This window comes from Monocercomonoides exilis (genome assembly GCF_001643675.1).
Source record: "Monocercomonoides exilis strain PA203 chromosome Unknown scaffold44-821271, whole genome shotgun sequence".
Taxonomy (NCBI): Eukaryota; Preaxostyla; order Oxymonadida; family Polymastigidae; genus Monocercomonoides; species Monocercomonoides exilis.
This window is the reverse complement of record NW_027150589.1, coordinates 185064-210004: the sequence shown is the minus strand read 5'-3', so window position 1 is coordinate 210004 and position 24941 is coordinate 185064. Positions and strand designations below refer to the sequence as shown.

At 37.7% G+C, this 24941-nt stretch overlaps 6 protein-coding genes across 6 annotated transcripts; 2 read left to right on the top strand and 4 right to left on the bottom strand.

Moving 5' to 3' along the window:
* Window positions 1–401: 401 nt before the first annotated feature.
* Window positions 402–1305, bottom strand: MONOS_12308 (uncharacterized protein; the record flags this gene model as incomplete). Its single annotated transcript, XM_067864918.1, has 2 exons — window positions 402–950; window positions 1261–1305. The coding sequence occupies 2 exons, from the start codon at window positions 1303–1305 to the stop codon at window positions 402–404; spliced, it is 594 nt and encodes a 197-aa protein (XP_067721887.1).
* Window positions 1306–4580: 3275 nt separating this feature from the next.
* Window positions 4581–6864, top strand: MONOS_15699 (uncharacterized protein). The gene has a single exon (XM_067868590.1). The coding sequence runs from the start codon at window positions 5003–5005 to the stop codon at window positions 6446–6448; it is 1446 nt and encodes a 481-aa protein (XP_067721886.1). The 5' UTR covers window positions 4581–5002; the 3' UTR covers window positions 6449–6864.
* Window positions 6865–9828: 2964 nt separating this feature from the next.
* Window positions 9829–10128, top strand: MONOS_15698 (uncharacterized protein; the record flags this gene model as incomplete). Its single annotated transcript, XM_067868589.1, has 1 exon — window positions 9829–10128. The coding sequence occupies one exon, from the start codon at window positions 9829–9831 to the stop codon at window positions 10126–10128; it is 300 nt and encodes a 99-aa protein (XP_067721885.1).
* A 17-nt stretch (window positions 10129–10145) lies between these two features.
* MONOS_15697 (uncharacterized protein) lies at window positions 10146–11601 on the bottom strand (the record flags this gene model as incomplete). The annotated part of the gene is made up of 3 exons (XM_067868588.1): window positions 10146–10472; window positions 10548–11155; window positions 11247–11601. The coding sequence occupies 3 exons, from the start codon at window positions 11599–11601 to the stop codon at window positions 10146–10148; spliced, it is 1290 nt and encodes a 429-aa protein (XP_067721884.1).
* Window positions 11602–17441: 5840 nt separating this feature from the next.
* MONOS_16722 (uncharacterized protein) lies at window positions 17442–18320 on the bottom strand (the record flags this gene model as incomplete). The annotated part of the gene is made up of 1 exon (XM_067869602.1): window positions 17442–18320. One exon carries the CDS (start codon window positions 18318–18320, stop codon window positions 17442–17444), a length of 879 nt encoding a protein of 292 aa, XP_067721883.1.
* Window positions 18321–19646: 1326 nt separating this feature from the next.
* MONOS_18044 (uncharacterized protein) lies at window positions 19647–21549 on the bottom strand (the record flags this gene model as incomplete). The annotated part of the gene is made up of 3 exons (XM_067871024.1): window positions 19647–19974; window positions 20299–20753; window positions 21283–21549. 3 exons carry the CDS (start codon window positions 21547–21549, stop codon window positions 19647–19649), a joined length of 1050 nt encoding a protein of 349 aa, XP_067721882.1.
* Window positions 21550–24941: the final 3392 nt, after the last annotated feature.

The window sequence follows — 24941 nt, the reverse complement described above, 5'->3', positions numbered from 1 at the left end:
TTTCAGAAGCAAACTGTATTTAAGAAGAAGAATAAAGAAGAATAAAGAAGAAGAATGAAGAAGAATGAAGAATAAAGAAGAAGAATGAAGAAGAAAGAAGAAGAAAATATAAGAAAGAAGAAGAAAATATAAGAAAGAAGAATATTGAAGAAGAAAGAAAAAGAAAGAAGAAAAAAGAAGAATAAAAAAGAATAAAGAAAAAGAAAGAAGAAGAAAGAAGAAGAAAGAAGAAGATAGAAGAAGAAAATATAAGAATGAAGAAGAATGAAGAAGATGATTGATGATGCAAAGATCTATTTTCTGGTGTTACACTGAAGTGAAGAGTCCACAACTTGTGCAGCTGTCAGTGCATGCAGCTCCACAACACACACACACACACACACACACACACACACACACTTTTATCCCACTGCAATTTTTTCTTTGATCGGCTGAATCGTCAAAATCTGCTTCTTGATCAGCTGATGGCTCTTTTTCCAGTCAAACAGGATGCCTCTCTTCTCTCCTTTCTCTTTCTCCATCTTCTGCAGCGCTAGATGCAGCCTAGCACGTAGATACGCCATGTGCACCAGCCTCCGCTCCATGCTCCAACATTCCATTCTCATAAAGTCAATTCGCTCATGCTTCAATAAATATTGCTGAACAGAAAGTTGAAAAAGAAAAGCTGGAATTATTGTCATTTTCTCATCAACAAACGGCTCTGTGCCTTTTAACGAAATGAAGCCTTCTCCCGCCAGCAACACTTGCGATGCTTGCTCCATGTGTGTGACACCTTCTGTTCCATAACTTCCTCCTCCTCCAACATTCTCGTTCATCTCACTCATAGAGCTGTATCTGCTTCCCAACTTTACGAGAATCCTAACCAAATATCCCCATTGCATCAGCTGATGGAAGCTCCGGTATATCGTCTGCTTTTCACACACCTGCACAATCCCTCTCGTGACAGAACACTAAAACAGAGGGAAATAAGTCGCAGACGCATTCAGACGCTTCACTTCAGTCAGGTTGAGTTAGCAGCCAACGCTTGTCCCTCCTTCATTCTGAAGCACGATTGACTGAATCTGCATATTCACCTCGCAGATTAGCACCTGTTCCAAAAAATGCATCGCAGTCGTCTCTGCTCCTCGCCCGATCTCAAACGCAGCATGCTCATCGGTGAAACTCAACGTTTGCAACGCAATCTTCAAAACGTCTTGCTTCCCAGCGGAGCAGCACACAAATTGAAAGGCAAATTAAGCAGATTCCGCAGCAAGCGCATACCAGCCTCTGTGAAGAGCAGGCCATCGTAGCGGTTGAATGTGTCATCGTCAGGTGTAAGCTCGCGGGTAAACGCGTTACTCAACTGGTTCAAAGACAGCTCTTTTCACGCAATCACCTTCTCCGTGTTGTAGAGGTGTACATCCATAACACTCTCAGAGGGATTGGCTTCAGTCATAATCTAAGCTAACTATTTTTATTTATATGTGAATAGCTATTTGTTGGACAAAAATACGATATGATACAGAAATGTCACCTATGTGAAATTATACCGCAATACCATTAGTGCCAAACCCGGAACCTGGTGCCAAACCCGGAACTGGCAAATTTTTGTGAAATTTGAAAAAATTTATAACTCATTGTTCATTAAGTCCACAGAGCTCGCTTTCGGGTCATTACTATATTTATTTTTATTTGCTAATATTTTTCTAATAAATACACAAAAATGCACATATTTATTTAAAATGTTATATTTGTCATATTTTTGAAAATTACTATTTCTGAGATCGCTGCAGAAAAAGAAAATCATCGAATCGAGCTTATTTTAATATCTATGAGTAAAAGATCAAACATATGGGAATTTTGATTCGTTATTCGTTTGATGAAACATTTTTCATTGATTAGATCAATAACCATAAAGATGTGAAAGCAATTGGCATACTTGACTGCAGCTTAGAGAAGAAGTTTGCTTTGAATATTTCAAGAAGGTTTTAAAAATATTGTGTCTTTTATTTAATTTACAACAATTTTTTTAGTGAATGCACTTGTCAGAACCATGCTTTGATTGGGGTGTGTTTTTTTGGGGAGCAGGCTTTCAAAAAGTTTGATTACAGTTTGCTGTTTCTCAATTGTTGTATATTTTACAATTTTTTGTTTTGCGCAATTATTTGATTCTTCAAAAGCTAGTTTTTGAATGTTTTGTTTGACGCACATATTTGCTTGATTTTATCATTGTAAAGAATGTTACTGCATTTATATCTTCAGATATCTGTGCTGTAAACATTAACTACTATTTAATGTCAATTTTTTGAAAAGCAGAAATATATCTTTATCGATATTTTTAATATTTATTATTTTTAATAATTCTGTTATTTTTTTGAAAGATATTCATTTTACATGTTAATTTTGATGGAATCTGTTAAGCACTTATTTATTGAATTTACTACATTTTTTTCATAATATTTTTATTTGTATTTAATGAATAACACAACAGAATTATCTTATATAAATTTTGAGTGTTTTTGATATTTATTTCAATCAATTCGTATTTAACAATATTTATGCGAGATTTAATTTGATTTTAAATTACGGACTGAAAGTGAATAATGAAAACTTATCTTTATTTAAATCGTGTTCATCGATAGCGCATAATACTTATTTACTAACTGAGCAAATTGGAAAATGTTTTTCTTACAGAATATTTTAAATTGCATATACAGCTATTGCTATGCAAAATGTTTTATGTGTTAATAAAAAATTCAAAAAATGTAAATTTACATAAATATTTATATAAATATTAAAAACACTCAAAATTTATATAAGATAATTCTGTTGTGTTATTCATTAAATACAAATAAAAATATTATGAAAAAAATGTAGTAAATTCAATAAATAAGTGCTTAACAGATTCCATCAAAATTAACATGTAAAATGAATATCTTTCAAAAAAATAACAGAATTATTAAAAATAATAAATATTAAAAATATCGATAAAGATATATTTCTGCTTTTCAAAAAATTGACATTAAATAGTAGTTAATGTTTACAGCACAGATATCTGAAGATATAAATGCAGTAACATTCTTTACAATGATAAAATCAAGCAAATATGTGCGTCAAACAAAACATTCAAAAACTAGCTTTTGAAGAATCAAATAATTGCGCAAAACAAAAAATTGTAAAATATACAACAATTGAGAAACAGCAAACTGTAATCAAACTTTTTGAAAGCCTGCTCCCCAAAAAAACACACCCCAATCAAAGCATGGTTCTGACAAGTGCATTCACTAAAAAAATTGTTGTAAATTAAATAAAAGACACAATATTTTTAAAACCTTCTTGAAATATTCAAAGCAAACTTCTTCTCTAAGCTGCAGTCAAGTATGCCAATTGCTTTCACATCTTTATGGTTATTGATCTAATCAATGAAAAATGTTTCATCAAACGAATAACGAATCAAAATTCCCATATGTTTGATCTTTTACTCATAGATATTAAAATAAGCTCGATTCGATGATTTTCTTTTTCTGCAGCGATCTCAGAAATAGTAATTTTCAAAAATATGACAAATATAACATTTTAAATAAATATGTGCATTTTTGTGTATTTATTAGAAAAATATTAGCAAATAAAAATAAATATAGTAATGACCCGAAAGCGAGCTCTGTGGACTTAATGAACAATGAGTTATAAATTTTTTCAAATTTCACAAAAATTTGCCAGTTCCGGGTTTGGCACCAGGTTCCGGGTTTGGCACTAATGGTATAATAGAATAATTTCATCAGGCTTGACTTATGAATGCACGGAAGATAAAGGAGGTTTCTGGTTCATTTTTTGTTTGTTGAGAGGGCAAGTTCCAAATATGTGGACCATCGATAATAAACTTCTTTCACATTCTAAACGAAACAAAACGTTATATTAATTAATGCAAAATTCGTTTTATTTGTCGAAAATGCATTGTGACGAAGTATCAATTATTCATTCGATCTTTCCCATAAAAATTTTCTTTTTTCCTGGTTTTTTTATTTTTTGTTTCATTCATTTCCGTTTCTATGTGATGTTTTCACATGGTCGTTTTTGTTGTTCTCATATTTTGAGAAACACAAAAACGTTTTCTTTTCACATATTTTTTCGTGTTTTTTCGAACTGAAAAATCACAGTTGAGTTGTGGATTTTGCACAGGTTATTTCGAGCACAGAAGTGTGTGCTAACATAGATAACTTCAAATCGATTATCAATTTTCAAAAGCGCACTGTTTTTTGTAAATTATATTTTTTTGTTATAATGAAAAATGTTATAATCAATTTAACATTGAATTCAATGATGACATTGAAGCTCACGATAATTTTGATACCAAAGCTTTCTCAAATTCTCATATATTCGTATGTCAAATAATTTGCTTAATTCTTTTTTGTGAAAAAATCAATTAACGATAAAGAAAAAGAAGATATTTTTTCAGCTGTTCTTCTGTTGTAATTTATTTTATTCTGCAGCGTCAACAATGGATAATCAAATCCGTGTTCTTCGATATTCTCTCTTCAGAACATCAACGAAGCAGAAGTTGTTGCACGTATTAAGCGCTCGGCTCAGAAGGATTCAAAAAGGGAGGAGCGATGTCTTTTGAGCTGAAAGGGGCAGATGGACAGCTGAAGATGAGGAATGTGGGAGTGACGAACAGCATCTGCAGCAGTTCTGAAGGATGTGGGGGAGGAATCTATTTGACATGTGCAACAGACAACAATGACAGATATTCATTTTCAGAGATAAGTGTTGGAGGAAACAAGGCACAATAGGGAAAAGACATGTTCATTGTGGCGAATGATCTGAGGAATGGTGTGAATTCTGAATTGTTTGCGTTTGTTCCACTTTTAAAGGAAGAGGATGGTTTTTGTATCTGAGCTGCTGCAACTCGATCGATGGATTTTCTTTGTCTGATTTGGTGTTTTCTGAGAATGAAGCATTTGTTGGCAAAAACGTGTTCATATTGAGCTCCGATTTAAATTCTTCAGTTGTTATTGGAAGGTTGATGTTTGATTGGACTGAATGGAAAAACACAAATGCTTTCTTTGGGGCAGACAAAGTGAACTTTACAGAAGGCATATCTTTGGACAAGCTGCTGTTTGAGCACACAGACACTTATGTTGTTGTGTCGTCGAGTGGAAGAGACATCCACGGGTGCGGATCAGAAAAGGAGCCTTGTCTGTCGTTTTGGGAAGGGATGAGGCATTTCAGAGAAGGAATTCAGTTCAGAGAAATCAAAATCAACACAAGTGCTGCCATTTCAGACGAGTGGGACCTTTCAAACAGCTCAATAAGCCCAGCTGTTCCTTCTTCTCCTAGTTATTCTTCTTCTTCCTCTTCCTCTTCTGATGAGCCTTCCTCAGATGAATGCACAATCAATGTGGGAAAAGCTATTCAATCTCTTTCTGAGCCTTCTGAGGCTGTGCTCACAAACAAGCTTATGCTCATCTTCACCTCCATCAACTTCTGCCTTCCTTCGTCTTTCGAAACATCGCAAAAGGAACTTCTTTTCACTGAGACAGGAACAGCCACGCTTAGCAAATGCTCCTTTGCGATGCAGACAGCAGAAGAAGGCATTGCGTTTGTGCTTTTCCATGTTTCGTCGGGGACACTTTCGATTGAAGAGTCCAAAATGGCCGAGCTCTCCTTTGCGACATCAGCCATCCGGCTTGCTGCGCCAGCTGCACATTTTGTGGCAAGCGCGTTTTCTGTTGATGTTCTGAATTTTGCAGATGGATCGTTTATTTCTGTGGGTGATGCGGAAGAGAAGGGAGATGAGGAATCAATCTTATCAGGGAATGGCAAAGAAACGAAAGTGAGCAAAGAAGCGAGCGAAATCAGACTGGAGAATCTTCAGTGGCATCTCATCCACAGCACAAACGCGAAGTCGTCGATCATTTCTTATGAGAGCGCGCTGTCTGTGGAGCTGACGATGGACAACTCGACATTCAGCGACTGCAACAGCGAGTCTCAGCTGGGAGGGGCGTTTTGTGTGTGGATGAAGGAGAAGGCGTGCGGGCTGGCTGACAGCTGGGCAAATGAAGGCAGTGTGCTGGCGAATCTGTCGTCTTTTGTGACATGTGCGTGCTCAACAAGTGAAGGCAGAGGAGGCGCAATTGCATTGAACTGCATGGACGATCCAGAAGATTTAGATGCACAATCTTCGAAGAAAGCGAAGGCGCTGCCAATCAAATTTCGGCTGATTCGGTTTTCTTTGAACAGAGCGAGTGTGGGGAAGGATCTTTTCATTGTCTGCCGATCGATTGCTGAGCAGATCAACGAGGCACTGTTTGTGATGGACTTCAGTGAGTTGGCCTTTGACAGAAATAATGCGATCTTCGGGTTGGACAAAGTGGAGGAGGAGCCGATTGATTTGGTGCCATTTATTGTGTTCTACAAGTCAGAGCGGATATTTGTGTCATCAGAGAAAGGGAAGAACGAGAAGGATTGATGGTTAGGGGAAGTTAGGCTGGAAAAACTCAGCGATGTTTGGCTGTATTGAAACGAAAATTCTTTTCAAAAAGTTCTTGTGTTAAAAAAATAACTTTTTTGTTAATGAAGTCATGTGATTTGGCTTGTTACTATGATTTTTTTCTTTTTCTTGGTGTTAACAACAACGAGCTTTTTTTTATTTGTTATTTCAATTGTTTTTTTGAGGTTGAAGCATTTAATCAACAAATAAAAGTCGTCATTTTAACCGTTAGCAGTCTTTGAATGTTTCTTGGATACGCACCAAGCCACAGAAACTGAAAACATTCATTTCAATGATACAAAATTTTCACTTGAATGGCATTCAATTCAAAATTTTGAAACAAATCTTATATTTCGCATATATCCGTTGCAACAATGCGCATTCAAATAGTGAAATTCATATCCAAAATTTTCTTAGAGAAATCAATCAAATTGAAATAAAACATTATGATTTTATTTGTTTTGAATAAAAACAGCCAAAAATGATGATGCGAATATTCATCAAAAAATTTGAAGCAAATAATAATAAAATTAATCTATTAAATTTTTTGATTTGAGATGATACAGTTCCCAGCCTTCAATTTTGAGAAAAAAAGAAAAAATGGAAAAAAGAAAATTTTTATGGGAAAGATCGAATGAATAATTGATACTTCGTCACAATGCATTTTCGACAAATAAAACGAATTTTGCATTAATTAATATAACGTTTTGTTTCGTTTAGAATGTGAAAGAAGTTTATTATCGATGGTCCACATATTTGGAACTTGCCGCACCTTCAAATTTTTTTGTGAATTCTTCGAATCAATTAAAATTCTTGAAGAATTAAGATATGATAATGAAATTGCAAATTTGTTTTCGAAATTGTCTGAGTCTGTTTTTTGATCAGCAATGAAAATCAGTTCCAGATAATTATTCATCGGTTAAAAGAAATTGAAAATCATGTATTCTATTTCAATGTGTGTGCCATTTCTTTTTTTGTGTAAATCAGTTTGTTAACCTCTTGCTTTTGTGAGAGAAATGAAAATGAAGAAATATTCATAATTTCATTTTTGAATTTTCGAATGAGAAAGTTATCGAAATATTATTCTTTTGCTTTACTGAGCAGAATACCAAAAGAAAGGTTGATGCAAAGATACAATCAGCACATGTGGATTGCAGTTTTTTGTATTCAACTTGAACAAGGGACGAAAAACAAATTCGATTTCGAAGCATTTGGATGAGAGCGAAATGGAATGACAACAATTGGACGGCTCTTTGAAAGAAAAATGCAAAAATTATTTTTTTGTGAGGAAAATCGATGAAAACATAGAAAGAAAGATATTTAAGGAGAAAAAAGGATGATGGAGAAAGAAGCACTGAGAAACAATGGAAAAGGAGATTGGCTGCTTCAGTGATTGGACAATCTTCTTCTTTTGCGATAGGGAGGGTGTGTGTGTTTTTTTGAGGAATTTTTATAATCGATGCAAAACTTATTATTTATTTGAATTTTATAATCATTTTTCCATTCCAGCAAACAGCATTTTTTATGTTGAGCGTCATTCCTGGTGACAATCCATTACAAGCAACATTTTTGAAGAAAACATATAATTTTCTCCTTCTCCTTTTCCAATCTCTTCATTGACGAGATTTTTTCAACTTGGCCGAAAAAAAGAAGACCTTCTTCATATTTGAGAATTGTTGAACAACAAGGTAAGAAACGATAATTATTAATTCTCATGTTTCAAAGCTAAATAAGTTTGACGTCAAAATAGCAAATTTCAATGTTAATGATAATTCCACTTTGCCATTTTTTCTAGGATAAGATTAATCAGCTTATTTTTTCAATCAAAGAAAAGTTCATCTAATTTTCAATCACATCCCTATACGATTCTTTCATCTTTCTTTCACCTTAAGGAAAGAAAGCCAACTTTTTTGTGTTCAACTTCTTCCTCATCTTTATCTTCATCTGTTTCCTAATCCACCACTCCATCGGGAGTAGTTTCTGTCGCTTCATATGTATCTATTTTTGAGCCTCGATCTGCGCATGTTGTTCTTAACCTTGGCGGTTTGGGAGGCTAATGTGTTAGAGAGGGAATTAGTATAATCCTGAGGGTGGGAAACTTGGATGAGAAAACGTTAAGGCTGTTCATATTCACATACGACTGCTTCAAAATGCTTTCCTTTATTTGCTTGCAACTTTTGTTTAATAGAATTTCAACGTAATTCTATATTTTATTACAATTATACATTTTTTTCGTTTTCTTTTTTCAACTCATATTTATCTACTTTCATTCATTATTGTGCTAATTTTATTTCTACTATTTTTTTAAAACAGATTGGGCCGATAGGTTCCAAACTCAAGTGAGATATAATAGAACTGTTTACCAACTGGCATTTCGAAGCAGCAACAGTCTTGTGCATGTTGTTTTCAATCGCAGAGCATCCAAATTTGGTGTGCTGCGATGCGCTTAGAAGGCTTATCGTATCAAAGCAGTAGTCCATTCATTCAACGTAAAAGCAGCGAGTTCCGTGTCCTGGAAGTTGACGAAAGATAAATTCAGGGAACTGAAAAAAGGAGATGGAAGCGAAGGGAGTTTGAGTGCAAGAACTTTGAAGGCGTCGATGCTGCTGAAGATGATTGGAACGAATGAGAACGATTTATTTATGTATCAAAGAAAGCAGCGATTGAAGCAAGCGAAGATGACTGAAAGTTTGTTATTTATATGCAATTGCATATCAATATCAAATATTTTTCATTTCCCCCGCTTCTATTCTTTAACAAATTCATTCAAACTCTTATCATATATTATTTTCACATTTACTGATTGTCTTATAAATGAAACAGCTCACAAGCAAACGTATTCATTAATAGAAGCTGAGAAGCGCTTGAGTACACAAAAGAAGAGAAAGCAAATTTTTTATTCTTTGGAATGCAAAGTTCACTTTAGCATAATCTCCACTTCGCTCAAAGCAACTTCACTTCAAATAATTTTCATGGTATTATTTGTTTTGGTGTTATCATCAGTGATTTTTTGTCAGTATTAACCTTTGAAATATGACAAATCTTATAGCTAACGAGACTTTTCTCAGGATAATGATAGTGAAAAAACATCTTCATGTTGAACAAAAAATTTCAACATATTTAAAAAACGGTTATTCAAAATTCCATGTGCATGAAATGGTTTATGAATAACAAAGAACAAAGTTCATTCAACAAAAATGATTACAATTTAATTGAAGCAAAAAAAAAAAAAAAATATTCTCATAAGAACAAAATTTCTGAAATGAAGAAGTTTCTTATTAAAAAACCAAAAAGATCGAATGATAATTGAACAAACTTGAAGCTGACCAAAATGAACTATCAGATTGACTGAATAGCAAATGCGCGACCGGTCATTAAGACCAGCCTTTGCCAAGTCTCCTTTCTCTCGCGCGCTTTTCTCATGCCCATTTCCAACAAAGTTCAACCTCTCCATCGCCTTCTCTCTTGTCACGCCCCCATTCTCTCCATACACCCGCTTTTCCATCCTTTTCTTGTCTTCTCAGCTCAGCTCAGAAACAAATGCACAGTGCAGCATCTGCACAGCCACCGTCTCCAGCGCTCGCTATGCTGTTCGCTCCACAATCCCAGCGATGAGATGTCCTGCCGGCTGGAACAGCACATCTCACTTCCCATCTTAGTCAAACGTGATGTTGTGCTACCGGCAGTTCGAAAAGAACTGCCCGCGCGGCACACGCTTCAGCTCTGGATGGTAGAACGGCTGCTCTTTCACAAAGCTGCGCTCTGAAATAGGAGAGAGGAAGGCATACGCTTGTGCTGAGACGGTAGCCCAACCAGGTACTGGTTGAGGAGATACTCTCGATGAACACCTGGCGCTGCAGAGCCAACCTGTGCACTCCGCTCGAAGATCCATTAAGCCGAGCAGAGTTAGAATGCGCAGAATCAGACGACGCAGCACGCACATGCAAAGCGGCAGCGCTGGCGCGGCGCGGAAGGAGGTAGTTTCCAAATTCGATCTCGATGCCTTAAAGCAGAAAATACAACATTCACAGGAATGCCGATGAATCCTTCAGCAACTCCCATTTGTCCACAAACACACAATACGAAATCCAAACACCTCAATCATCCCTTTCCATTGGCACACTTGCCCGATCGCAAACGTCGCATCCCGCAGAGCGATCGACGGCACACTTTCCTGCGGCACAACAGCCTCGATCACAACAAACTCGTTCATCGTCTCCCTCTGCCTGTCTTTATTAAAATGAAACAACGCCCAATCCGATGCTAAACACTCACTCCCACCCCACTTCTCTTCTCTTCTCTTCTCTTTCTGAATTTGACTCTCCCCAATAAACGTGATGCTCATCGTCCCATCCGGCTGTATCATCCCTTCCACAACCGGCTTCCACACAATCCGCTCCCGCTCCGCACACAGCTCCACCAGCACCCCCGTCACCGTCATCGTCACCAGATAGTCCCGCCAGCTCCCATACGCACTCTCGTCAACCAGCGTCACACACTCCGGGTGCGCAGGAACACTCAGTAGCGATTCCACATCCAGAATCTGTCCCTCTTCTTCTTCTTCCTCCTCTTCCTTCTCCAAATCAATCAAACCACCCTCTCTCCCTGACTCCTCATTCATCTCTAAACCACTTTTCGACATTTCCACCTGTTCCACATCTTTTCCCACTTCCTCTGCACTTCCATCTGAAGTCATGCCCAAAGATCCATCTGCTGCTTCTTCTTCTGCTCTCCTGTTCTCCCGTTGAATGCCATCGGATGGAGAGGAACTGCACACTTCTGGTTGCACCGAATGCTGCGTCTGCACTCGCCTCAGCATCAGCCTCTGTCCCCGCCCCTGCCTTCGCAAACCTCAGCCGACTCAGCCCAAGCGCCTCTACAACCAGTGGTGTCATCGCTTCTTCCAGCTTCCCCTGGTTCTCTTTTATTCTTTCTACAAACTCTCTGTGCACAGCAGAATATCCGCCTTTCATCTCATCCCCTTCACCTTCCTCTCTCCCTCCATCTTCTACTCCATCTTCTACTACCTTTTCTTCTCCCTCTTTGCCTCCCCTTTCTCCTTCCTCTGCCTCTTCTCGCTCCTCCAGCACCGCCAGTGCAATCGCTGCATGAGATTGAACCACATCCTCCATCCTCAGCCCCGCAGCCTACAGCCCCATCACCACAATCTCCCCCACTTCGCACACTGCAACCCTTGCTCCATCACTTTTTCGCTCAGTTTCGTCTCTCAGTACGCATCTTCAACGAAGATTCAGACACCAGATGTACAATTACGAACGAAATCCGCTGAAGACCAGGCACATTTTTGTTTCGTTGAAAATAATTCACTTCCACAGCCTTAAGCTCTGCTTGCTTTATGATTCAATATCCCTCAAAACAGACATTTTCACATAAGTGCAATCACAAGTTGAGCGAAAAAGCATCATTGAGAGCTTCTAATTGTTCTGTAACATAGCACTTTTGATCAGGAGAGTGCGCTTTGTCACAGTATAACCTCAACATTGTTTCTCGAGCTCATTGTGATGGCCTCTTTTGACTTGCATAAATTCCTCCTGCATCTGGCAATAAAAATCTTCAAAAAAATTTGATAATGTTCATCATTCATTCCCACGGAAATGAAGCAGTCATCGTCAGCAATCTGTGGGTATGAAGTGTGAGAGGAAGTGTAGAATATTCATCCTCCGATATCGATGCATCTGACTTACCCCTTTTCTTTGCATCTGAAATGGCGAAAAGAAGATGTTTGTTGCGTATTGCGAAGAAGAAGGGGAGGATAAAGAGAAAGATTATGAAGAAGATGAAGAATTTGAAGATTCTTAAAGAAGAGACGATTGATAAGATGTTTTTTCTGCAAAACTTTTAAAGAGAAATAACATTCATATAGGACAGAAGCTCCATCGGAAGCATAAACACGACATCCATATTTGGATCAGAAAGGTCGACCAACCAAAAATTCCCTCCTAAATTGGTGAAAGCGCAAAAGGAACAGGGGTTTTTCATGTAAAAAGTTGAAATGTGAAGAGGATATGTAGGTAATGAAGGAATTACCGCTTGGCGCCAATACCATATGAATCAAATGACAGTGAAATGAAAAGATCAATCACTGAAACAGAGAATGTTGTGATTGTTGCTTTCTGCTCGTTCTGATATTTTTGACGAAAATTGACTTTCATTTTATTTTATTTCACATTTCTTTGCTTCCTTATAAAAGCACAGGTAATTGTGCGAAATATTTTGATAGATCATATCCCACTAATTATTTATTTTGAAATTTTTTCATAATTTCCAAACTTTTTGAATCGTTTTCGTGACAAATAAAAGTGAAAATATGTTTTTGAATTAAGGATTTTTTATTTTTCATCGTTTTTAGAAAGAATCAAGATTTTGATCTTTTGTGGGAAATGATCAAAACTAATAAAAGTTCAATAACATTTGAACGAAGAATGCTCCGCCCGAAAAATATGGATTGCTTTGTTCAACTTTGTGAAATCCTTACAAATATGCAATAAAAAATATTTCAATAGGGAGTGCATAAAAAGCTTGAAAGTCCATATTTTACGCCAGATTACAAATGAAAAATTGGATATTAGATGTTTGGATAAAAAACATTAAATTTGGATATAAAAAAAGAAAATAAAGTGAAAGAGAAGGAAAAAATAAAGACTTACAGATAAAGGTCAATGATAATTGAAAATTAAAAAAAAAATGGGGATGAAAATAAATGAAGGAAAAAATTTTTGGAAAATAACGAGAAACTGAAAAAATGAAATAAAAAATGAAAAAAAACAATTATTGTGGAGACTTTCAGAAACAAAACAAACGAAAACAAAAAGAATAAGAGAAAAAGGAAATTGTTTGGGAAAGGTGATTGAAAAACTTTATGACGAAAATTTAGAAAAAAACTAAAAAAGAACAAGTTGAGTTCATTATAAATATTAAAAGAAAAAAAGGAAAGAAGATAGATAAAAAGGAAAGGATAGGGATAAGTGTACAAAAACAAAGACAAAAAGAAAGGTCAACACTGAAAAAAGATATGAAAAGATGAAAGAAGAGAAGAGAAGAGAAGAGAAGAGAAGAGAAGAGAAGAGAAGAGAAGAGAAGAGAAGAGAAGAGAAGAGAAGAGAAGAGAAGAGAAGAGAAGAGAAGAGAAGAGAAGAGAAGAGAAGAGAAAACAATATTTATTGATAAGTGTTTATCACAATCTGAGTTGTTTTTTGAATAACAATAATTGTTTAAATCGCGCACCTGGGAGGCAACAGGCCGTATCCAAGTCCGTATATGAAAACAACCGCTTTCATATATATTGCCTGTTGTCATGTTCAACCTCAAACCCTATATGAAGTTGGCTGAGCATGTACAATGATGCCTCGTAATGTGTAAAATGTTGAAGAACAGCAAGAATCAGAAGAATTAAAGGAAAAATCTTGAAAAGAATTGTTTGAAATATTACAAAAACCAAAAGCATCACAAACACCGCAACAATTGAAACCACCAAAACCTTTCCCCAACAAAGAATTATTGCATTTATAACAAGAAAAATTATTAAAAAAAGAAATCGAATCAAAAACAGAACAATCTCGAACAATAACATGCCTTTTTTCAAATAATTCTATTGTAGTACTTGACAACGAAAAAGCGTTTGTTGGTTTGATTTGGTTATCAAAAGTTTTTCTTTCGTTTGTTGTTTTTTCTTTCTTGAACACTGTTTTCACCTCAATTAAAGCTCGCTGAGATAAATGACTGCTCACCGAAGCAGATATGCATTTTCCTTTTCTTTCGAAGCACAAATAACATTTCATGTGGGTGATTTTTTTTGATATCATAAAAAATTACAAAGTTTGATCATTATAATTTTTTATTAAGGGTGGGGTTTATTAGAAAATTTTTATTAATATTTTGATAAAAATATAGTTTAAAATATTATCATTATTAATTATTTGTCGTTTTTAATTTGTTTCCAATTTATGTTATTACAAATATCATAAAATAAAAATAATTTCAAAAAAAAAAAAAAACTCGAAAATTCAATAAACATTATAAAACATAAGTTATCTTGTTTGAGAAGCATGATAATGATTGTTTCAATACTCAATAAATCAATTTCTTAAATGAAGAATGCTAAATAATGTTATTGAAAAGAAATTTCAAAATAGATGTTGAAGATCCAAATAAATACGTTGAAAAAAACAATTATCGAAAACACAAAAACAAAAATATGATTGTTATGCAGGATATTTCACAAGAAATTCACAGTTTGCAGTTTATTTCGATTTTACAACAAATAATACAAAAAAGAACTTTTGTTGATTTATTCGTCAAAAGAAGTGACAGATGATAATAAAAAAAAAATCACTATTTAAAAAATTGAACAACACAATTTGTGAATTTTCATTTTTTGCGCAAAAAATGCTTCCATTAAACGAAAATCTTCACTTGCACTTTTTCATCTTTCTCTATCTCTGTCTTCCATCCTCTTCCTCGTCTTTTAAATACATTTGGATGTCTTCCTCCTCAGATGCTCTGCTGTTGTCACCTTTCTCAACACCTGTATCCTCACCAACTGCCAGTTCTCCTTCCCCTCCTCCTTCGCATCTGCTTACTCTTCCCTCTTCTCCTTCCTCGACGGATACCTTGCTGTGTTCTCCTCCCTCTTTTCCGAAGCCGACAAGCCTGTTTACCTCAACTCCACACTCCTTTGTGTTTCCCGAGGAACCCTTCGCCTCTCCAGGATATCTGTCCATTCCCTCCACCTCACCTGCCCTGCTATTCGTGCTCTCCCCGCTTCCTCCCTCTTCCTCTCCCACGCCAACCTCTCCACCCTACGTCCTGCCTAGCCTCTGCTGGTTTTTCAATAATAGCATCAGCTTCTTCGTTGAGCATCTCATCACCACTATTTATCCACTGAATGATTCAGCGTGTTATTTTCATCTTTCTGTTTTAAATAAGTCAACAAGCTTCTTCAGCATGATGTTCTCCTTCTTCACTACCATTTCTTTCGACCAGTTCAGAGGCGAACAACTGTGAACATATCGACAGCTGCTTGTTCACCTGCAACAGATCAGCCTGTCCCGAATATCACCTTTGCCTGCAGCATCACCATCAGCTCTGACTTTTGTGAGATTAACATTGCCTCGCTTTGACAAAGCGACTGCGCACTCTCTGGCACTTCCAAGTGGCTTCCCAACCATCGATTAGCTCTCCGAAGCATCGCATCTTACATCCCTTCCCTGCTGTTTGTTGCTGTGCTTAAGGACACCCATGAAAAAGAAGCAGCAGACGGAATGATTCAGATAAATTACAATTGATTATTTCTCCGTTTTAGCGTTCTTTTACTGCTCGTTGAAGTCTTCTCTTCCAACTTTTCTCCTTTTCCATATTATCCTTTTTTCTTTTAAAATCTCTTCAATTTTATTAAATCCAAATTCCATTCATAATATTCTGTTTTTAATAAATTTATCTTTCTCTTTATCTTCATTCTCTTCATTCACTAAACAATCATCTTCTCATCTTCAACTAGTTTCTTTTCTTCATAAATTCTATTCTTTTTTATTTCTGCTATTATCACTTATGAAGATGCAAAAAATGAAGAAATACGATCAGAAGAAGAAGATGATGATGATGACTACGATGATGAATCAGATGGTAGCTGTAACAAAAGCAGAGCAAGGAGGACAGTTGCAGGTGAAGATGAAAGAATATCCTTTGAAAAAAAGAAAGAATTTTGAAAAAATAGACTTCGTGTCGTAGAATTCTCAGGAATTGCTCCAGATGGGGGAGAAAAGAAAAAGTAAAAGATACCCGTTCACGACTCTGAAGTGGGAGAGAATGAGTCGAAGGAAAAGGGAGGAAAACTAAGGATGGAGAATTTTTTGATGTGAATGACGGAGAAGAGGGAAAAGGAGAGGGAGATTGCGAAAGAGAAGAGAGAGGTAACTGAGAGGAGGTGACGCTTGTCTGAAGCTGATGTGGAAGAATTGCTGAGAATTAGTCTTTCTTTATCTGATAGGGAAGTTCTCCTCTTCTTCCACTTGCTGTTCCTTATGCATTTATCGCATGCCAACAGAAGTTGTATTAGCTTCATCAGCAGCAGAATTTGAAGATCCACTCAGGTCCAGTGCATCTGTTGTTATATTCGGTGCCAATGAAGTTGACTGAGACTCAGATGTTTGCTGGACAGAAGCAAAAGCGGAAGGTGTGGCTTGTGCGAATGCAGCGCCAACAACCTCCAATCGCTGGATGAGAGAGGCAGAAATGAACATTGAAGGAGAAGAAGAAGGTTTCTGGACATGGTGTGTCTCGAATATGGCTGATATTTTGTGGAGCAATTCCTTCTTCACCATCAGCCTGTGAGAAGCGGTTGCAACAGCAGTGAGTGCAGTGCGCGTGGCCAGCAGACAAAGCAGCAGGCGATTGGACAACGCGGCAGAAGGTCCGAGGGGCTGCGTGGAGAATGAGATGATGGCAGGTGTTGTGATGAAGGATGATGTGGACTTAGAATTTTCAAAGAAGTGACGAAGGAGGTGAATAAAGAAGGGATGGAGAACACGGAAGATGAAGTGAAAGATACTGAAAGCATCTTTGAAAGCAGAGTGCGGACGATAGAAGTGAGTGGATGAGAAAGATGGAGAGGACACACGTTGACAAGAAGCGCTCATGAAAACTCGAGAGAAGAAGGCAGAATCGAATGCTGCTCCCCTTTCTGTGGATACTCAATGCACAGCGGAACAACCTGAAAAGATGGATTTGTCAGTTCGAGCAGAGTTTCTCCGATGGATGGGACATATGTAGTTCTTTGAGGAGGAACTAAAATTGTATTTTCTGAGGTAGACAGCAGAAGTTGTTGGTCTTCGAAAAAGACAGACGAAGCAAACAAAAGCGGGTCAAGCAGAATATTCGCATTGATTGCATATGACTCTCTTTCCACTGCATTCAAAGAGGAATTATGTTCATCATTCTTTCTATTGATCTTATTCTACACATCAGACACAGTACCAAATGTTTTTCTCTCTTCGCAGAACAGCTCCGTCACGCCATTTGCAGCGTCCAATCCTTCCACAGCTGCCCTTCCTTCTCCTCTCCACAAACTCATCTCATTTCTTATGTTCTCCACCAATTGTGTATCTCTTACTGCATCTTCTTTCCCCAAACTGAACAGCCTCGTGCCACACAGCAGATTCAGAAACGAGTTCGCAGCATTCTCCAACACTCCCCCCGTTGCCCAAGCGTGAGATGAAGGAATCGTAATGGGCTTCGGAAGCAGAGGAGATCCAAGTTGGCTGAAAAGATGAGACAGCGCGTTTCCGAGTGAGTGGAGCAAAGCAGCGCCTTCATTCTTCCCAACCTGCTGCATCGACCACAAAACAGTTTCTCCAGCCCTGTCTTCAGTCTGCATTTCCTCCCAAACAGAATGATAATCCCAAAGTAATCCACTCCTCCTTCTCCTCCTCCGTCTTCTCCATTTGCATTGGCATACCTGTCTTGCTAGACAAACTCTCTCATGAAGAAGCCGTCGCAAACCTGTTTCCCGCAGCTGCTCTGAGATGTGCCTGCAATTCTCTGCCGAGTGCTGCTCTGATGGCAGACAAGGCAAGATGCCTTCGTGACACAGAAACAGCCGCCAAGCTGTGATTGCTGTGTCTTCTGGCGGGTGCTGTCTGGCTTCTCTGCTGCCTTCTGAGCCAATTGAGTTCTCGTCTTCTTCTTTCTCTCCATTTTCCTTTGTGGACTTGGCTGAAGGAAAGGTGAACTGCAGATGGGTTGGACTGAGCTCTCCGCAGACGATGGTTAAGGTGTATGAGAAAGTGACATGCGACTTCTTCTGATTGCTCTTTTGGGATGCTGATGAAAGCATCTTTCGCTGCTTGGGAGTGAAGCGCAGGGCAGGGTGTGAAGTTAAGTCTTCTTTTCTTTCTGTTGTCTTTTATGTTTCATCGGCATTTGATGTTTCAGCAGATCGTGTTATATCCAAACTGTCTTCATCACCGCTAACGTAACTATCATCGCTATCGTCATTGTCATCATCTTCACTGTCTTCTTCTGCTTCTTCAGTGTCTGCTGCACCTGCTCCGTTCACTCACTCTTTCATCTCTTCATCTCGAACAAATAGAACATGTTCTTCCCTTTCCCTCTCGGTCAGATCTTTCTTTTGAGCGTCTTTGCCTTGATTTCCTCTTCCTGAACGAGATTTGAAGGCAGCAGAAGGAAGACTGGCTTGATTAGAGGAATAATACTTCCATGTGTCAGCTTCAGTATGTTCTTCTTCTTCTTCGTAAGTGCCTCCTTCTTCTGCCTCTCTTTCATCTCAGCTGCATTAAATGTTGCTTCAACTCAGCTGTTTTCTCTCATTTTTACCGAGTTGCATGTGTTCGAGGTGTCATATTCAAAAACAGATCTGCTCTTTTCCAGTGTCTGCCGAATGGACCGTGTACTTGTCAAAAATATCTTTGCACTGAGAATCCTGTCTTACTCCACGTCTTCTTCTTCCTCCTCCTCATCCTCATCAAAAACTTCCTCGTCATATTCATTTCCATCAATGTTTCTGCCACTTCTTCCACTTGTCTCACTCGTGTCAGACACAGAAGAGTCAAATGTGATGCTGCCATCTACCACATGTAGCAGCTCCAGCTCTCTCGAAAGCAGCTCACTCAGTACATCATACGAACTCATCGTCGGACTTGTCTTTGATAGGAATGCTTTTCCTTTCGCTTTTCCTTTCCCTCTCACGCTCGCTTTCTATCTCCGCTTTGCTCCTCTTTGTCTTCCAAACTCCTATTCATCTGGAAGAAGCTCTTTAAACGCATAAATTATTCTTCCCTTCTCTTTCTCTTTCTCCTTTTCCTTTTCTCTCTCCTTTTCCTTTTCCTTCTCCTTCTCTTTGTTTCAAAACTATCCTCTTTCTCGCCAATGTTACAACAGTTGATTCCAAACGACTCGTATTCTGCGCTGTTGCATTTGCATTTGCACATCCTTCACTCTTCTTCCCCTGCTGATTCAACCCAATCGCAGTAATCATCCGCTTCCTCTTCATCTTCGGCGGCCTTCCGTGTGGAATATTCAGCGGCACTTGCTACATCCCCACACGTAATAGCTTCTTCTTCTTGCTGTTATTATTGTTATTGCTGTTATTATTGCTGCTTCCACCCATCTTGTTTGTCAGCCCCAGCACTTCTGATTTGAACTAGGGTGGAGCAATTCTTGAGCCTGTGTGCGTCTTCATACGAACTGTTCGCTTGAAGGCAGCAAGCGCTTTTCTCCCGCCGCTTCTTTTGAGTGCTCTTCCAAATGCAGTTGATGGAATGCTCAGCAGTGAAACAGAAGAAGAAGATGATGATGATGAAGAGGGATTCTTGGCTTGAGCATTTGATATAGGGAAAGAGGCAGTTGGAAAGCCAGCACTTGACGATGCAGAGGTGGAAGAAGAAGCAGAAGAAGAAGCAGATGTTGTATTGTTCTGTAGCAAATTTGCAGCTTTGAGCAACTTCGATGTGCGTGTTGTTGTTCTCGCCCTGCGCGAAAGTTTGATTTGAGGCGAGAATTTATTCGGGGCGTGTATTGAGGCAGCTGTTCTGACTGATTTTCCAGGCGATTCTGTTTTGTTTGCCACAGAAGAAGTGGAAGAAGTGGAAGAAGAAGAAGAAGACTGAAGATTGAGTGAATTTGAGCTTCCTTCTTCCTCTTTTGTGTAAGTTTGCTGTTCTTCACTGACTTTGTTTGAATCACTCACTGTGTTGTTAACATCTTCATTGTCATTTACATTTTCATTTCCTTCTTTCTTCTTCTCATTCTCTTCTTCCTCTTCTTCTTCCTCTTTCTTCCCTTCCTTTGCAGACTCTCCGTCTTCACTCAGAAATCCAAGTGAGTCACTTTCATCCATCTTGTCTCTATCTGATGACACACCTTCACTTACACCTTCACCATTGCTATCCATTCCATTTCCTCCTCTTTCTTCTCTCTCCTCTCTCTCTTCTCCTTCTTCCCTCGCCTCTCTCGCTGCAAACAATGAATTCTCTTTCCCAATCGTCTTCTTCCCTCTTTTTGGCTTTCCCCTGTGTGGCTTTCGGAAGTCGAGGTCTAACATCTTCGGTGCATGCACTTGCCTTTTCCCTTCGACGATGTCTGAGGCAGACAGCTGATGGCGAAGGGGAGAAGAGGTGTGAGGGGGCAGAGGGGAACTGGGGGTGGAGGAAGGATAGGGTGAAGATGAGGGAGAAGAGGAAGGAGAAGGAGAAGAAGAAGGAGAGGAGGAGGAAGAGGAAGAAGAAGAAGATGGAATGGCCTTTCTTCTCTTTGAAGGAGAACGGGGAGAAGGCAATTGCTTTGATGGAATGGATGATGAAGTTGCAGGAGGAAAAGAAGTATTTGAAGCAGCAGAAGCAGAAGAAGCAGAAAAAGAGGAGGAAAATAAAGACGAAAATTATGATAACGAAGAGGGAGATAAGGAAGATAATTTAGTGGATGTGTTATTTGGAAAAGCGGCTTATGATTAATATGAGGAAGAAAACGATGAAGAGGAGGAATGTGAAATGGAACAATCTTTCGATAAATGGGGAGAAGTTTGAGATGATGATGAAAGCATTGAAGTCGTGCGACTGAACTTCATTCAAGCAAAAAAATGAAGCAATGTTCGCACATTCCTCTGATGTTGAAAACATACCACCGAAAAGGGAATAGGCGAGAATGGGAAGACGAATGAGATGAATGGAAGGACGAGAGGGGAAAGGAAAAAGATTTTTGAGAAAAAGCATTAGTAGCAGCAGAAGAAGAAGAAGATGATGAAAAAGAAAAAGAAGAAGAAGAAGATGGTTGAGGAATACTACTGGAGGCGATGTTGGTGGAATCTGTGTCATTTCCTGTGATTTTGGAATCAATCGCACTGAAGGTGAGTGCTTGAAGAGGAACAAATGTTGAGGTGAAGGGGGTGAGGGATGCTTCTTGGAGGAGGGATATGAAGCCGTTGAGAGCATATTCGATGGCGGCACATGGGGTCTTTTGGGGTCTTCCACATACATCAGCATCGGTTCCATTGTTGGCAGCAATTTTGTTCTGGGCAATGAGGGGGAGCCAGCCATTGAAAGTTTCATTGTCAGCAGTTCCTTGATTCCACACTCTTTTTGTTTGAGTTGTTGAACCACAATTCTCAAATGGGGATTGGGTTATGCTGCTTCCACTGAAGAACACATCATTTCCTCTGCCATTTACAGAAGTGCTTCCAACGAAGAAGTTGATTTTTTATTCATTCACCTTTTGAATATGCTAATTAGCTGATGCGAATCAATTTTCAAATGGTTTTGCTCCTGTTTCTTTTCTCTTTGCTATGATTTCATTCAGAAAATATATTTCCTTCTGATTCTTCTGAACTCTATCGTCATGTTCTCTTTCTTCATCTTCATCCAACAAAAATTAAACTTCATTTCAAGTGAACTGTTAATTCTCCAAAAATCTTTTTTAATTAAAAAAGAAATTCATTTCTTCATTATTGAGTTAATTTGCTTTCATCTTTTTTTCTCCATCTTCAATGCACGTTGTGTCACGATAAATAGCTATCAATATACGATAAACATGAAAAATAAAATCCAAAAGTCAGATGAATAAATTTTTAAATAAATTTTAAAAATCAATGAAGATAAGTTCAGAGTATATTCAAAGAAATAATAAGTCAAAATAGAGAATCAAAAAAAAGATAGATCGAATTAATAATAATGGAGAAAAAACCAATTAACCATGATGAAATAAAAAATAAAGTCAAAAAAATACTCATTAAAATAGAATCACTTACAGACAAATTTCTGAAAGATGAATTATTATTCTTTCATTTTCACTGATATTCCATCTCGGGCTGACAAATTATTTATGAAAAAAATCGTATTGGTTGCTATTATTGCAGCTTTTTTAATAGAAATAAAATGAGAATATGGTTCAAACACATTAATTGCTTTGCGCTTTGCTCACAAAAATATCCATATGAAAATTAATGCATATTTATTTTTGACACAATAAAATACAAAAAATTATAAATACGTTCCATTTTCCTGAAAATATGTGAAATAAAAAATCTCGATCACAAAAGTGGTCACTAATTTTTCTTCAGATTTTGCAACAAACAGACATAAAAAGATGTGGGGAAGCTGTCTGCGTGGAAATCTGAGAAAAAATTAGTGACCACTTTTGTGATCGCCAGTCATTTCAATTTTCAGTTTTATAATAGTTCCGATCGTTCAACGGATCAAATCTGATGAGAACCTTAATAAAAGTGTTTTTGTAAATGACTGGCGATCACAAAAGTGGTCACTAATTTTTTCTCAGATTTCCACGCAGACAGCTTCCCCACATCTTTTTATGTCTGTTTGTTGCAAAATCTGAAGAAAAATTAGTGACCACTTTTGTGATCGAGATTTTTTATTTCACATATTTTCAGGAAAATGGAACGTATTTATAATTTTTTGTATTTTATTGTGTCAAAAATAAATATGCATTAATTTTCATATGGATATTTTTGTGAGCAAAGCGCAAAGCAATTAATGTGTTTGAACCATATTCTCATTTTATTTCTATTAAAAAAGCTGCAATAATAGCAACCAATACGATTTTTTTCATAAATAATTTGTCAGCCCGAGATGGAATATCAGTGAAAATGAAAGAATAATAATTCATCTTTCAGAAATGCATCTGAAACTGCATTTTTTTCATCGAATTTTTATATGGAGATTCATTGTGTACAGTGACAGAACAACAATTTTGTTCGCATTTCAATATATAGAACATTTGATGCTTATAACAGATGTCAAATATCAAATAGAATTTGAGTCTTCATGCTCTTATTCTTCTTAGTCATTCGAAATTTAACTATTTCAATCATGCAACAGTTTGAAGCTTCAACATTTCATTCATCCACAACGCTGATGCGATATAATATTCTTCTTTTGCATCACGAAGATTTCACTTTTTCCTGTTTGCTGAGATTTTCAAATATGACTTATTCCGATTGCACCACAACAATGCATTCGACTCCTGCTGAAAATGTCTTCGAATCCATTTTTTGCTCGTATAATTTTTCTTCTTCCTCTTCTTTCATATTTGTTTCCTTCGTCTTTATCGTAGTCGTCTTCTCTTCCTTTCAGTCTTCTTTTTCTCCACAAAATTCAGAATGTGTTCATTTTGTTAATTTGTTTCATCGTCTTCCTCTTCCTCTTTGCCTTCCTATTCTTCGTCTCTCATCTTCATAATCAATCACCTTATATGCTTGCTCTCTCAGAACAACGATTAAGCAACCTTTTCACATCATTCCGTTCGTCCGCTGTTTTACGCAATCTTTATCTTCTCCTTCTCTTTCTTCTTCTTTTCGATATAATCAAAATTACCAACAAACTTCTTAAAGAAAATGATAAAAAGTCTTCTTTCACTTCTTCTTCTTCCTCTTCGTCTTCGTCTTCCTATTCTTCTTCTTCTTCTGTCTTCTTCTTCTTCTTCCTCTTCCAATTTCTGGTTTTTTGATGAAAACAAACCTTCCTTTAATGCCTTCACGAAAAGAAAATGATGGAAAAGGGAATAACAGAAAGGAAAGAAGAAGAAGAAGAAAAGAAGAAGAAGAAGAGAATGCAAAGCATGTTGCAGCTCCGGAGAATTTCCACAACGAACTAACTCAAATGTTTGAGAAGACATCCACTAAGGAGAAAGACAAGCGGAAGATGAATGAAAAGATTCCCAGAGAATGAGCTGACTGTGGAGGCGAAGCGGGAGATTTAGGAAAAATGGATGATGGCTTTCTTTCAAGCAGAAGAGAGAGAGACGAAGGAGGTGAAGGAATATAAAATGCTTTGATTTCTGGTGGATTGTTATCTTCATTGGACATTCCGAGCAGAATGGGAGTTAGCATGATAGCGATGGAAGTTGTAAAAAAAAAGCAGCAAATGCAGATGAAACATATGGATCTTCCTCCTGGTCCAGTCACAAAACATATTTAGCTGAAGTTGGTTCAATTTTAGAGAACAAAAAATCCGAAATTGACAATATCTGCTAATTACAATTGCTGCTGAAGAAGAAGAAGTAAGAGAGGCAAAGGGTCGATAATCCGGGAAGAGAAGGAGAGGAAGGTGCGCTGACAGTGCTTGTGGCGCAAAGGAGGTTTGATGGGAGTGACGGAGCAGACGCAGAAATGGAGGAGATTAACGTCATCCAATACTCGCAACATGTACAGAATACTTTGTGTGCTTTTCGCGACAGCTTTCTGTGCGCTCCATCACCGAAACCTTCGTCTGACCCTCAGTTCGCGATAGATTTATTTCGGAGGAAGCAGTAGAAGGAGTGGGCTCCTGAGATTCCTCAGGTTAACCTCGAATGCTCACTGTTTGTTTCGTGTGTGGTGTAGGATGTGAAAATGAATCTGTTCTATGAACAGAATGAGAACTCGATTAGGAATGGCCGGTCGTCGGTAACGGATGAGAAATTAGAGGCGAATGACCCGCTCATCTTATTC

What these genes read in the sequence shown, in the direction of transcription:
- MONOS_15699 (XM_067868590.1), top strand. Translation starts at nt 5,003, where the DNA reads ATGTTTGATTGGACTGAATGGAAAAACACAAATGCTTTCTTTGGGGCA.